Consider the following 14,990-nt stretch of genomic DNA (forward strand, 5'->3'; position numbering starts at 1 on the left):
TCCTGTTTGCAAGGCATTATTTGCTTCATCTGCTGCTGTTGACGATGATGGGAGTAATATCGGCGAGAAAACTCCGACCGCAAAAAGCGTGCGGGAGCAACAAAATTCCCCCACTACGCCTCCTACTCCAATGGCTCACAACAAGTGCCGCTGCCGCATACTCAAGGGTACCACTGCCGGCGCCGTTAGTCCTGTTTGTGGGCCTTTATTCGCTTGATCATCTGCTGCTGTTGAAGATGATGAGATGAGATGAGACTTGCCTGTTGATTGGATTATCAGCAGCTTCTGTAGGAAAATTTTCTATATGAATGTATTCAGACAATGTGTTTGTATTTTTACAATATGTTTGCACTCAATTTTTGTCATGAACAAGTTATGTATATCTACTATAAATGAAAAAAAACAAAAACTTTATTCTTTGAAATCAAATCAATACAATGAACCGATTTATGTATGCTTGTCTATGGCTTTTGCTTAATAATTCTTCATTCTTCTCGATTAACAACAATATGCTCTTTAAATATTCTACAATAGAATGATAAACTGATAAGAACTCTAATTAATCATATTTCTAATATAATTCTAATTTTAAAGAATATAATCCTAATGAATTGGAATTTCAACTATTAACCCTTAAACCTATCTAATACTAATCTTATCTCTATGATGCAACAATACAGAATAGTGTATCTACAACACATATGAAGAGGACTAGAGGAAACCCAAAAAAGAAGAAAAGAATTTGCCTACTCATTGGATGTGTTTTGAATTGACATTCTCCCCAAAGCGAAACAGAATAATTTGTAAGATATTTAGAATGCTTCAAATATTACTTGCAGCATAGTATGGAGTTTATTCAGAAGAAAAGAAAGAAATCAATCTCATGACAGGGAATGATGTCACAAGACAACCTCAAAACAGAGAGACTGCAATTCTTTACACATGTTGTAGATAAAGAATAGGCAGGCAATGGTAGAAACAGTGAGGCTACTTGATTTTGTGAAAGGTGCAGCTTCATTAATATTTATTAGTAGTAATGGCATGCATTATGGAATGTATGTTGTTGAATTTAAATTTTAGTAAAATAAAAATTTGCAAATAAAAAAAAAAAAAAAAACAGGGGCATACTAAAGCCTAGATGTGAAGAAGCTTTTTTGGAAGCTTCTTTCGATCCAATATGCGGGCTTTACCTACCTTATTGACAGCCTATCTGTCAAGCAGTTATCAAGTAGCTCATCGGTTCTTTGATAATTCCAATCAACTAACTTAAGCATAAGAGATATTTCCGTCAAGACGACAAGTCTATGATCTTTTTACTCACTCTCTTTTACAGTTGTTCATTATTTGAAATCGACCGTGTGACCAATTGAATCATTAACGAAAAAAGTAGGGAGTACAAACCGTAAAAGAGAAAAGGAAAAAAGAAATTGCTTACTCAGTGTTGAACCACATCAACCAAACATATGACTATGTATGTACACCTTCATCAAGTTAATGCTTAAACGATTAACTGCGCCGACTGCACGGATTCAATTTGATATATGAAAATAGGAATGCAAATGCAGGTAAAAAGGACGAGGGACGAGTATGGGAAATTGAACAGAGTGGAGATTAGCATATGGGAATGCATTGAATTGCTTAACAGTTTTGTGGATGAAAGTGACCCTGACTTGGACGAACCTCAGATTGAGCACTTGCTGCAGTCAGCTGAAGCCATAAGAAAAGATTACCCGGATGAAGATTGGCTTCACTTGACTGCCGTTATTCATGGTATGCATATTCCTAGTGTCTGTTCCAAGGCTAAAATGCAGAATATCAGTTCCTTGAGTTTATTTGTTTCTTTATTTTTTCGCCAATATGCGTAATATCAGATAATCACCATGCATGTCAGCAGGCTCCATTATATATTCAAATTCAGATAAATTAAGCACCACTTTAACAACTTGACACCTTATTTTTGCATGGATTTCAGATCTTGGAAAGGTTCTTTTTCATTCTAAATTTGGAGAGCTGCCCCAGTGGGCTGTTGTTGGTGAGAAATGTGCTTTTACCAAATATATGGGAATGCATATATTTGTATTTTTAAATCATTTCAATCTGATGGTAAATTTTAATGTTATAGGGTATACATTTCCTGTTGGTAGTGCATTCGACAAATCAATTGTTCATCACAAGCTATTTATTCTCAAAAACATTAGCTAATTAATGCTTGACATGTTTATAAATATAGTCAGTCTAACGAAAGAAATGTTTGTGCTGCAGTATTTGAAGGACAATCCAGATTACAACAACCCTGCTTACAACACTAAACTTGCAATCTACTCTTGAGGGATGTGGACTAGAAAATGTGCTGATGTCATGGGGGCATGATGATTACATGTACTTGGTATATCCTCTGAACATTCAAATATTTTTTAGTAAATAAGCCTTAATATGGTTTCAATATTATAGTTTTCCACCATATATTATTCCACAAAGAGACTAGAATAAGGTTGCTTCCAAATCTCCAGGTTGCAAAGGAAAATGAAACAACTCTGCCTCCAGCTGCATTATTTGTTATTCTGATATCACTCTTTTTACCATAAGCATTGACTTTATCCTCTAACTTATCATTTAAAAAAATATTCAATAATTTGAAATTTTAAAGAAGAGATGATTTTTTTCTTTCCATCTTGCAGCATTGCACAAGGAAGATGCATATCACTACCTATTGAATGAAGAGGATCGACAGAATTTGAAGTGGGTTAAAATATTCAAGTAAGCTTCCATTTTCTGTTCACTAAATTTGCAGGTTCCTTTCTTCAAACCAGTTTTCTTTGAAACAATGAGTCATTTCTTGTGGAGCTGATTGCAACAACAAAACTCATTTTCTTATTTCTACAAAATATGTATAGCCAATATGACCTCTATAGTAAGAGCAAGGTTGGAATTGACGTCGAAATGTTCTACAAAATATGTATAGCCAATATGACCTCTATAGTAAGAGCAAGGTTGGAATTGACGTCGAAATGTTAAGCCATACCATCTATACCTCATTGAAAAGGTGTGTACCATTTCATAAGTCTGTGCTTTGGTAATTTTTAATACTCATTTTTTTCAATAATTGGATTTTTTTTTTTTTTTTTGCAGTATTTTCCATCAAAACTCAGATGGTGAACCCTTGGAGGTTGGAAGACACTGGAAAAAGCCAAAGGCTTAGTCTTTACTTCATGCTCTTTAATGCTGCCTTTTTGGCTGTGCTTCCATTCACTTGGGCAATTTTAATCACAAGGAGAGCCAACACCTCAAATAAACTATTCTCTTCTTAGAGTTGGAAAAATACTTGCTTAAAATTGCTTCTCTGCATTATTCCTTGTTAGAAAGTCTTCTAAGGTAAGAAATTCAGTAATGTCAAACCCGTAAAGTTACATCAGAGGCAGAGCTAGTAGTTCCTTTGGAATTTCTTCCTTCTTGTTGATGCTTGTCCGGTTTTAAATTTCCCGAACATAAACAAATTAGACACACACAAAATGAACAACAAAGGTTACTTAAATGAAATGACTATGAAAAGTGAATGGTTTTCTTTTTGTTCTAGAATATAGTTCAGAACAAATTCAGCATTGTAAATGGGATTTCCAATTATGGCAGCAGCAGATCTCTAAGAAATTGAAAGTCTTGAAACTCATTTACTTCATTGCAGTCGCATGTCATCACCAAAATTTGTTTCTTTCTGAAGCTTCAGCAATATTTCCTCTTCCTGCTCAAATTTTTGAGCTGCATCTTCCATTGCTGAAAAGTCCTCCCTCAGGAAAATCGTACGTTCATTCCCACACGAACAATGAAGTGAATTAATCCCTAGATTGTGCAAATAGAGTTAGTACAACCAATCTCAGGTGTTTAAAAACTACATGGAAACAAAACATTAAGATCTAGCAATACTCTCATACCATGAAAAAGGCAGATGGGATCAGAATAGCACCACTCGCACAAATTATATGCCAAGTAACAGTCTCTCTTGCAGAGGCTGCATACTAGAGTTCTTTGAGCATGTGGGTAAGTAGATGATACTTCTAAGCGCTCAAGAACCTGCTTATGCAGTTGTATGAGGCGTACAAAAGAAACCTTAACAGAACGTTGAGAGACAGAATCTTTGAATGTATCATCACCATAATTTTTTTGCATAGAATATTTGAATAGAAGCATTGCTTCGTTACAGAGAAGTTCCTCATAAGGTAGCATTGGGATCTTGTTAAGAAGAGCATAACGTTGCCTAGCCAGCTCCCCCATTGGGAACCAATCACCACTAGCAAAGTTAACTGCTTCACCACAGTTAAAACCTAAAATTGAACCCAGCAAGAAATAGTTAGAAGAGAGAGAGAGAGGGAGAGAGAGAGAGATAGAGAGAGAGAGATTTACCATGGCTAAATCCTGCATGATATGCTCTTGGAAAGGTTATAACAAACTCCCCAGGCATCTGGACAGCCTTGTACACAGGTACATTGTGTTCTAGGAGAATGCTTGGAGGAAACATTGTTGTTTTTTCTGCAAGCAGTTCAAAAGCACCATCCTCTCCATTGGCCGAAAAGTTATCACAAGAATACACATGATCATGGGCTACCCTTTCAAACTGAAGAGCTGCATGACCAGGGACGCCATACCAAGTCTTTGGCGCACCAGAGTGATGATAATTAATGCTGGTAAGGAAAATTGTGAAGGACATCAATATATGAACACAGCTTTGAAGAATTAGACGATTTCTAAAGCAACAAATGTAGTAAGATGTACCTGTATAGATAGTGATCTTCCACATGCCATGCAAACATACCAAATAGCATTCCAATGTAAAGCATTGGATGGGTTACTCCCTGAAACCAACTCAATAAAGTTAAGACCAAAGCTCTAATAAGATAGACTGACAAATTTAGCCAAGAGTTGAACAATGGTCAGCATACCGGTATATCTCTTTCAATCAAACGCAAAATGGAATTTGGAAGCCTTGGCAGAATCTGCAATCAAAGAATCGAGTTGTATACGAATTATAATATAGACGATGGAATGATGAGAGACAGAAAGACAAAATTAGGATAAAAACCTTCAAGTTCCATTTGCTTTTCCCTAGCTGATCATTAGGATCACATGAAAAGGCACTGCCATCAACATTGACTCCATATTCAACTGTTCGTTTCTTTCCATGGGCCAATTCATGCCAGAACACCTTTTCCATGTACTCAGGAGGAATAAATGAAGAACAAGGAAATCGACGAGCCAACTTGTTTGCTATTCTCTCAAACTCACGGTAGGTATATTTCCTGAAAAAAAAAAAAAAAAAAAAAAAAAAAAGAAGAAAGAAAAAAGAAAGTTGTGCTCAGACAACTAAATCTCATCATGGAGTTAACTGGATAGTAGCTTAGATTATGAAAGAGTTACCTTCCTCTCCTATAGAACGAGACCTTGTCATTTACATCCCATTTAGCCAGACGAAGAGGTTGCAGAACAGTTTCAAACTTGAAGTTTCTGAGTTCTTTCATTAGTACCATGTCAGCTGGAACAGAAGCATTTATTGGAGGAATAATCTTGCAGATTCCTGAAATTTGGTAAAGGAACAAATTGATTCAGGGATATTTAAAGAATTTTCATTGAAGAAGTTGTTAACACACAAGAAAGCTTTAACTGCAAATAAGAAAATGTTAGCATAACCAATTATCAGTTATCATATACCATATTTGGAAGCTTCAGGAGCAATGTTTTGCAGATAAATTACAGGATCCTCGAACTCCATCTCTGATGGACGGTATACAGGACACGATGAAATTTTTTCTGTCCATTCTTGATCTCTAAGGTCAAACTTATCCACTTTGTACTTTGAAGATACCTCTTTTGCAGTGGACTGAGAGAAGCAATTCTTATCAGTAACAACTTTCACCCCACATGATGTGAAAGCTTTTGTGTCCTTCACTGGTATTTGCGTTCTCTTATTAGTTCGATGCTTAACTTTATGGATCATTCTGGATTCCATCTCATCGCTCTCACCAAACAAAACTCAAACAATATATGGTACTACCTGAAACACAAATTTGGAGAACAATCAAAACCAATATTCATTTGCCCCAAATGGTAAATATATGAATTCTCTTTAAGTTGCAGGCAAGAACTTCAGGACTTCACACTGTTTCCATTAACAAAAGAACCCTTGCTACATCAACAGAGAGGTGCATTTACTTTCATATTAAGATTACACACAATAACATCAACAGATTGTTCCCATTACCAATGGTTTCCCAGAATACATTATGATAAAAAAAGATACTTTTTTTTATTCCTTCTTGGTCTGACCCTGAGCTGCACTGGATTTTCTTGAATGTTATACATTCAATAGCACACACAATTCATAATAATTTAAGCCACAGCCTAACAATGTACCCAAGGACACCAGATAGGGCCTGGCACCATAGCATAATGAGAATGTTGTATATTTAGTTCTGATAACATGAAATATATAGCAATAAAATCATCATCATCATAAAATTTAGCTCTAATTTACTGTTTGTTCATACTGAAAAAGGGGTTCCTAGGTCTGTTCATAAACATTCATTCAACAGTATGGACTACAATATCTTTCAATTAAAATCATACTTCCCTGCGTGAAGGTCAATAGAAAACAAGAACAAGACAGAATTTGTTACTGTACATAACCATACTAAGAACGGTTGGGTAAAAGAGAAGATGGTAGAAAGGGCCACAACTGTGTTTAATCAAGTTACTAAATCAAACAACATATATATAAAGGCTTGCGCATATCTTATAAAGTTTAATTCAAGTTTTCTCCTTATTCAACATAAGCAGAAAGTTGGAAGGCAATATTTTCCTAAATATCCAGTAATAGAAGAGGAGGCTCTTTAGTTATTCTAGATTAGATTTGGAAATTGGGGTGGAACTTGAGTTATTTAGTTCAAAACGCATGGTTCACAGAGAATTATATTCCAATATCTGATAAATGATAGAGAAAAAAAACCAGAAACAAAATAGCTATGAAAAATCAACAAATTTCTCTTAGATTCAGAACTTTACGCAGCATACAGGAATTACAGAGTGAAATAAAGAAACCCCAGAGAACCAAACGTATTAAAAACCAAAAATCTTGATACCCATATGTTCTGTTTGATTATCAAGAAAACTTAGAAAACAGAAAGAAAAAAAAGATTTCTATAGCTTCTGCTTTTTCTTTTTCAACAACCCCAAAGAACCAAATGTAGTAAACACCGCAGATATTGAAACCCACGTGTTCTGTTTGATTCTCAAGGAAACTGAGAAAAAACAAAGAAAAAGAAGATTTCTATAGTTTCTTCTTTTCTTTTTCAACAACCTCAGAGAACCGAACGTAGTATAACCCATCAATCTTGAAACCAACATGTTCTGCTTGATTCTCGAGAAAACTGAGGAAAAAGAAAGAAAAAGAAAGGCTTTTATAGTTTCTTCTTTTCTTTTTCTTGTTCTTTCTATCCCAGTTGTGAGGTTGATTTTCTTCTTCAAGTTCCGAAGTATGTTCTAATGATTTCAATTCTGACTAATCTTTTTCTTTCGGTTTCTTACCAACCAAACAAGGAAAAAGGTAACGACAGGGGAATAGAGAAGGGGAATACCGCGGAAACATAGGAGCCAGACAAAGAAGAGATTTTCTGGGAAACTTGAGAGAGACAAGATGCGGAAAATAAAACCCCACAGAAACCTCTCAAAGATCTCAACGGAAACCTCTCAAGAATTACAAAATTCAAAGGTTGCAGTTTCCTTTTATACTTGCTGGCAACCGTTGGTAGTTAAAAAATACCCCGTCTAAGGTGTACTGCTTTCAGTCCTCTATGACTGTGTGAGCGAGTTTCGTGTACGGCACCTCGTATCAAAAAAACTCAAATCGACAATCGTATCATTGAGTGATACGTGGAAATATCTTAGATAGGGTGTATATGCGGAAGCAAACAGCCAGCTGTACTTGGGCCCTAGCCGTTATGTTTCTAAGTCGGTTTATTAAATTTTGGGGATAAGGGATTGGTCTGGGTTTCCTTTTCTTTTTTGATTTTCCTACCAATAAAAGGGAAATATTTTAGAAAAAAAAAAAAAAAATCAATTTCCTCTTTTTTATTGGTCTCCCACCTTAAAAGAATTCCGTTTGCTTCCGGTTTTCCTTTTCTTTTTTCTTTTTTGATTTTCCAACCAATAAAGGGAAAAAGATTTTTGAAAAAAAAAATTTGAATTTCCTTTTTCTTGTCGGTGTCCAACCAAGAAAAGGATTGCCTGTGGCTATATATACCGTAGTAGTCTCACCGCCTTCACCCCATCCCTCCATTCGTCCAAGAAGCTCTTTGTTTGTGTGAGCCTCTTCAAGTTCACCGCCTTCACGCCATCCCTCAATTTTTAGCAACAAGTTCTTGTGTTAGCAAAGATTTCAATGGAAGAAATTTATTCCACCGACAAAACTCCGACCCAGAGGGTGGGGTGGAAGCATTCCACCGAGTTGCATGGGGATTTCTCAACCCTGTCTCCGACCTCCAAAAGGGTGCCGGAGCAATCAATTTTCCCGTCTCCGCCACCGACTCCCATGGTTCCCAAGAAGTGCCTTCGCCGCATATTCATGGGTACCACCGCCAGTAGTCCTGTTTTCAGGGCTTTATTTACTTCATCTGATGATGGGTGTCATGCCGGCGAGAAAACTCCAACAACCAAATGGGTGCAGGAGCAATCAAGTTCCCCATCTATGCCTCCAACTCCCATGGTTCTCAACAAGTGCCGCCGCCGCTGCACATTCATGGATACCACCGCCGGTAGTCCTGTTTGCAAGGCTTTATTTGCTTCATCTGCTGCTATTGACGATGATGGGAGTAATACCGGCGAGAAAACTCCGAGCCCCAAAAGGGTGATGGAGGAACAAAATTCCCCCACTACGCCTCCTACTCCCATGGTTCGCAAGAAGTGCCGCTGCCGCATACTCATGGGTACCACTGCTGGCGCCGTTAGTCCTGTTTGTGGCCCTTTATTTGCTTGATCATCTGTTGCTGTTGAAGATGATGAGATGAGATGAGACTTGCCTGTTGATTGGATTATCAGCAAGTTCTGTAGGAAAATTTTCTATATGAATGTATTCAGACAATGTGTTTGTATTTTTACAATTTGTTTGCACTCAATTTTTGTCATGAACAAATTATGTATATCTACTATAAATGAAAAAAAACAAAAACATTATTCATTGAAATCAAATCAATACAATGAGGCGATTTATGTATACCTGTCTATGGCTTTTGCTTAATAATTCTTCATTCTTCTTGATTAACAACAATATGCTCTTTAAATATTCTACAATAGATTGATAAACCAATAAGAACTCTAATTAATCATAATTCCAATATAATCCTAATGAATTGGAATTTCAACTATTAACCCTTAAACCTATCTAATACTAATCTTATCTCTATGATGCAACAATACAGAATAGTGTATCTACAACACATATGAAGAGGACTAGAGGAAACCCAAAAAAGAAGAAAAGAATTTGCCTACTCATTGGATGTGTTTTGAATTGACATTCTTCCCAAAGCGAAACAGAATAATTTATAAGATATTTAGAATGCTTCAAATATTACTTGCAGCATAATATGGAGTTTATTTTGAAGAAAAGAAAGAAATCAATCTCACGATAGGGAATGACGTCACAAGACAACCTCAAAACAGAGAGGCTGCAATTCTTTACACATGTTGTAGATGAATAATAGGCATACAAATGATGAAATGGTAGAAACAGAGTGGCGACTTGATTTACTGAAAGGTGCAGCTTCATGAATATTTATTAGTAGTAATGCGGCATGCATTATGGAATGTATGTTGTTGAATTTAAATTTTAGTAAAATAAAAAAAAAATTAAATAAATAAAACAGGGGCTACTAAAGCCTAGATGTGAAGAAGCTTTTTTGGAAGCTTCTTTCGATCCAACATGCGGCCTTTACATACCTTATTGACGGCCTACTGTCAAGCATTTTATCAAGTAGCTCATTGGTTCTTTGATAATTCCAATCATCTAACTTTAAGCATAGGAGATATTTCCATCAAGACCTCCGACAAGTCTACGATCTTTTTACTCACTCTCTTTTATGGTCGTTCATTATTTGAGATTGACCGTGTGACCAACTGCATCATTAAAGAAAATATTAAAAAGTACGACCTGAAACAGAGAAAAAGAAAAAATAAATTGCACTAGTTTATGATCACATAAATTTGTTTTTCAAATAAAAAGGAGTAAATTTTTATAATTTTATCCCAAATAAAATGAATGAAAAATAAAATTTTGAAGTCAATAGTTGAGCATCTCCAAAGAGACTCACCTCTCACAAGTCATAACACATCACGATCTTGGTGCCCCTAAAACACACTCATCTATGATTTCCATACTTCGTTGAAATTAAAAAACAAAGGGTAGGTTTAGTTTGACCAAAAATGTTATAAACAAATAATACTTTCCAATAACGTAGCGACACGTGTTAAACATAAAAAAAATTTATATGTCTAACATTTTTTTTGAACAAATAATGATTATTTTAGCGAAATGCCGGAGCCAAGTGAATTAATTCCAAGAGATTAAATTGTTGACGTTGTCTTTTATTTATCCAATTTTTATTTGTATATATAATTGGCAGGGGATTAGGGCTACGGGTTCTATCGATAACGACTTGCACGTCCTTCGCAGATCCGTAAATTCAGCTAAAGAACGAGTTCTTTGTATAATATAATTCACAACTCGGCTACAGTTTCTTTTTGTTTTGAATTCTGAAGAAGTTTGAGATCTGATTGGTTCGGATGAAATTTTTGACTGGAAATTAAAGTTGTAATTGGGAGGATCAAGGTGAAATTCGGAGAATTTTCCTATATGGGTTCACAGGTTTGCCAAGGTTAAGTAGAAAAGGAACAAAAAATCTCTTTTTTTTCTTTTCCCGAAAAGAGCTAAATTTTGATTGTGAAGAGTTGAAATTGGGGGGGGATCAGAGTGAAATTGAGAGAATTTTTCCATCTGGGTTCGCATATTTTTCGAGGTTTTAGTCGAAAATTTTCAAGCTTTATGATTATTTGCACAATCAGAATCATTGGAGTTCAAATTGGGCGAAGCGATTATTTCTCTGAATTATCATTTCAGGGACTTGGAAAGACTGTGCGAGGAAAGTGAGGAGAAGTCCGAAGATAAGAGAAAAGTGCGAATTTTGAGAGTAATTCAATCCAAGATGAGCGGGAAACAGCCGGCGAAGCTCGACGACGAGCAGCTCGCCGAATTACGCGACATTTTCCGATCGTTTGATTGCAATAAGGACGGGAGCTTGACTCAACTAGAGCTCGGGTCGCTGCTCCGATCACTCGGCCTAAAACCAAGCCCGGAGCAGCTGGAGGCGTTGATACAAACGGCCGATAAGAACAGCAACGGGCTGATCGAGTTCTCGGAGTTTGTGACGCTCGTGGAGCCTGATCTTGTGCCGGCGAAGAGCCCCTACACAGAGGAGCAGCTGAGGCAGATATTTCGTATGTTTGATAGGGACGGAAATGGGTTTATCACGGCGGCGGAGCTGGCGCACTCGATGGCCAAGTTGGGCCACGCGCTTACGGCGGAGGAGCTGACGGGGATGATCAAGGAGGCGGACACGGATGGCGATGGGTGTATCAGTTTTCAGGAGTTTTCTCGGGCGATTTCCTCGGCTGCGTTTGACAATTCTTGGGCTTGAAGGTATCCAAATTGTGTATCTAGGCTAGCCTTTTCTGATTTTCCTTTTACTGGTAATGTTTGGATGCTGAGAAAATGGTCGAGTGGGGAATGATTGAAGGTTAAATTTTGAATCTTGTGGTTGATACCATGTTTGGCCGATTTGAGTTTGTGCTTGCAGTGCATGCCATGCACACAAACAGGACTTTTCAGTCTCTAATTCCTTTTACACATCCTTCACTTTATCTTTTACCAACTCTTGTTGTGTTCTTCTTAAAATTCTTTGTATTTACACATTTGGGTATTACTACGAATTTGATTTTCAATGTTTCTTTTAATTTTATTAAAATTATTGATTGTAGGTGTAGCTAGTAATTCTTCGTTGAGTTTGATGTTATGTTTTTATCTATTATGAAGAACAAATTTGTCAAGAACTCCTTTTTAGATTGAATCAATTTTTTTTAGAACAATAGAAGCTAGAAGTTGGTGACCGAGAGAAAATAGGAAAACAAGGGCTCATTGAATATGTGATCTTTGTGAGAGGGATAAATAATAGAAGGGGTAAAACTAGTCTCAATAGGAAGAAAGAGTTACATATATAGGAGATTGAGAGTTGTGAAAGAAAATATAATTTTTTTAGGTTTTATTTTTTCTCCCTTTTTAGGGGCCTTTGAATGCTATTTCTTAAAGTATTTTATATATTATGGGGCTTTTAATGATATTTTTTTAGGAGACCTTAATTGCAATGCCCTCTGTTTTTCTCTGTTTTTCTATTAGAAATAGCAATGAAAATGCTGATTACTTATATATTCAGGAACCTTGATGTAATGCAATTATCTTCTTCAAATTACGTGGCTAATTTTTTATTTTATTTTTATCACTTTTTTGGGTGCATGAAACTTGCTGTACGCGGTTTTGTTTTGAGTAGCAGACCAGAAATTAGGAAACATGCCCACCTCTCTTGTGACGAGGAAATTGTGAGGAAAGTAAACTGAAAGGGGTGGTCAAGTTCTTGGAGGCTGGCATCTATCATTCATGGGCTTGAAAATATACGAGTTATTATTATTATTATTATTATTATTATTATTTATTTTTAAATTTAAAAAGAAAAAAAAAAAAAGTACATATACCCTTTCAAACTACCGCTCTATTGTCGATGTCCACCCCAAAATACTAATTATGTCAATATCCTCCAAACTACAACCGAATAAATTAACACTAGACCCGACAAAAAATTTGTAATTTATATTTATGTTTTAAACAATAATTAAATTTTGTTGAAATGTTTATTTATTTTGTTATTTATACTTTTTTGTTTTAATAAATTTAATTAATTTTTGTTGAACTTCATATTTTAATCTTGACCCCCTAAACGGAAATTATGGCTCCGCCACTGAGTGGAAGACCTTAAAATAATAACTAAGGCATCAAAAAGTGGCCTAAACAATAACGAAACACACAAAGCAAACAATTAATGGAAGAGCTTATGGTCTACCTGCACACTACTTGCATTTTATGAAAAATCCAAATACCTCATCAACCGCGGATTAATAAGTAATGGCTGAAAACCATGCAAGAGGCTAATCTTAGTTCTATCTCAAAGATAAATTTTAAGAGAGTTTTAGCAAATACATTAATATAGGTGGTGCATGGTTGTTGTTGGTTCATGCCGTAAGGTGCTAGGTTAAGTCCCACAATGAGTGCAACCTTTGTACGTATTTAGTTGCCACCGTTGAGTTTAGAACCCCTAACCCTTATTCGTCGTATTACAATAAAGGTTCTTTCCATTTGCTTTGAAATTCATAAAGATTAATTTACCGTAAAGAGTTAATATTTACAAGATTTTGAAATGACGGTTTTATTAGATATCTTACGACTAGAACCTCTCTTTTTGCCCATTAAGTCCGCATAAGGCAACAATATCTTAGATGAGCCCGCATAAGGCAACAATATCTTAAATTAGTTAGCATCAATTATCATCATTTAAATAATGTATTTGATGGGATAATATCTTAAATTACATGCATTTCGATTTGTCAAAATCATATCTAAACTATAATCTAATTATCTAAAATGATAAATGAAAAGTATCCTTATCTAAAATGCTAGCAAAACAATATTTGTCAGGTTGTGAAATACATCATGCCTCCCCCTACCATTGAAATAAATTTGAAAAAAAGAAAAAGAAAAAACAGATCATGCTTTCTAGTGCAACTTGCCTCGTGATTTACACCCAGACGGCTATAAATAGGCTCAAACATGGTGCAATCTTACTCACTCTTCATAGAAATTAAACCTTCTTGAAATTTAGGGCTCTTATTCAAAGAGTTTGAGAGATTAGCAGAAGCTTAGTTTTTGTTTGTTTGATTTTCTTAGATGTTCATGTGAAAAAAAAAATGGAAGAGAATAGAGATATTCTCAAATTCTCAAACAAAAAGAGAATCAAAAGGCAAGATTTGCATCCAAATCAGGCTTCATATATATCGATCGAATCAGTGAATTACCAGATTATCACATTATGTCTACCCAGAAATGTAATCTCTCTCTCTCTCTCAAACACATTTACATACATATATGCATGTTTCTATTAGCATTATTTTCTGACCGTATGGAGTTTGGATGCATGCAGATCCCAAAGCTGTTGAAGGCTGCAGCCGGATAGGCATGGGAAATCACTGGAATAGGCATAGGAATCCTAGCAGTCCACTTCCCATTAAGTTCAAGTGGGCGGACAACTTGCTAGGATTCTCGGGAAATATAACGGGCTCTTGACCTTTCAAGTAAATGTTGGGACCCGTATAAAGCGTTTTCTCCACACAAATCGGGTAAAACTCTGTCTCAGTTGGTAGGCATAGCGCCCAAGAAATGCTTACACACAAAGGGATTCAAACCTTAAACCCGATGAAGATGTTCCTGAAACCAAAGTCCTTATCACTTGAGCCAACCTCTGGAGAGATCTTTGGGTCGTTGTCCCAACACTTTTAGCTCATAGGCTTCTAAATGTAATATTTCCTTTTCCTTTATGTGGTTGTTGTTGTTTCTTTTCATGCATGCGATGGCATGCCCCGGTGTCTTTGTATTTCTAGTGTATATTTTAATTTAATTCAATCTTAATTGCCAAAAACAAATAATCCTGATCTTGTTGATCTTACTTTATTCTGATTCCACTATTGTGAAGCTTACGATATGTTAATAATTAGAAATACTTTTTCATTGAAGATCTTTTATCAATAAGTAGATCCATGTCCTTCTTTAAATAAAAATGAAAAAGGGAAGAAAAAAA

The 14,990-nt window shown here is 35.8% G+C and overlaps 3 protein-coding genes and 1 pseudogene across 5 annotated transcripts; 3 read left to right on the top strand and 1 right to left on the bottom strand.

Annotated features, from left to right (window-relative positions):
• LOC132167759 (inositol oxygenase 1-like) overlaps window positions 1-3,156 on the top strand; it is a 3,651-nt pseudogene extending 495 nt beyond the window's left edge.
• A 514-nt stretch (window positions 3,157-3,670) lies between these two features.
• On the bottom strand, window positions 3,671-5,995 carry LOC132167764 (lysine-specific demethylase JMJ13-like). Its single transcript, XM_059578789.1, has 8 exons — window positions 5,698-5,995; window positions 5,407-5,563; window positions 5,072-5,288; window positions 4,932-4,985; window positions 4,765-4,844; window positions 4,396-4,673; window positions 3,927-4,316; window positions 3,671-3,834 (listed from the first exon to the last, which is right to left on the bottom strand). The coding sequence occupies exons 1-8, from the start codon at window positions 5,993-5,995 to the stop codon at window positions 3,671-3,673; spliced, it is 1,638 nt and encodes a 545-aa protein (XP_059434772.1).
• A 2,427-nt stretch (window positions 5,996-8,422) lies between these two features.
• On the top strand, window positions 8,423-9,016 carry LOC132167770 (uncharacterized). The gene has a single exon (XM_059578798.1). The coding sequence runs from the start codon at window positions 8,423-8,425 to the stop codon at window positions 9,014-9,016; it is 594 nt and encodes a 197-aa protein (XP_059434781.1).
• Window positions 9,017-10,686: 1,670 nt separating this feature from the next.
• Window positions 10,687-14,815, top strand: LOC132164203 (probable calcium-binding protein CML18). Of its 3 annotated transcripts, none has more exons than XM_059574643.1 (2): window positions 10,687-11,731; window positions 14,337-14,815. In XM_059574643.1, the coding sequence occupies exon 1, from the start codon at window positions 11,238-11,240 to the stop codon at window positions 11,727-11,729; it is 492 nt and encodes a 163-aa protein (XP_059430626.1). In that variant the 5' UTR covers window positions 10,687-11,237; the 3' UTR covers window positions 11,730-11,731; window positions 14,337-14,815. The 3 variants fall into 3 exon arrangements, 2 of the variants coding, with proteins under 2 accessions (XP_059430626.1, XP_059430636.1); XM_059574653.1 differs by lacking the exon at window positions 14,337-14,815 and adding an exon at window positions 12,636-12,684; XR_009438358.1 differs by lacking the exon at window positions 10,687-11,731 and adding an exon at window positions 14,006-14,241.
• The last annotated feature ends 175 nt before the right edge of the window (window positions 14,816-14,990 follow it).

The sequence above is a fragment of the Corylus avellana genome, chromosome ca1 (assembly GCF_901000735.1).
Source record: "Corylus avellana chromosome ca1, CavTom2PMs-1.0".
Taxonomy (NCBI): domain Eukaryota; kingdom Viridiplantae; phylum Streptophyta; class Magnoliopsida; order Fagales; family Betulaceae; genus Corylus; species Corylus avellana.

Bases quoted from the DNA above. Each gene is read 5' to 3' on its own strand.
- LOC132164203 (XM_059574643.1), top strand. From the start codon at position 11,238: ATGAGCGGGAAACAGCCGGCGAAGCTCGACGACGAGCAGCTCGCCGAA.
- LOC132167764 (XM_059578789.1), bottom strand. From the start codon at position 5,995: ATGGAATCCAGAATGATCCATAAAGTTAAGCATCGAACTAATAAGAGA. The intron at 4,845-4,931 runs GTATGCTGACCA...AGTTGGTTTCAG, and splicing joins TGATTGAAAGAGATATACCG to GGAGTAACCCATCCAATGCT. The intron at 4,317-4,395 runs GTAAATCTCTCT...GTTCAATTTTAG, and splicing joins TCATGCAGGATTTAGCCATG to GTTTTAACTGTGGTGAAGCA.
- LOC132167770 (XM_059578798.1), top strand. From the start codon at position 8,423: ATGGAAGAAATTTATTCCACCGACAAAACTCCGACCCAGAGGGTGGGG.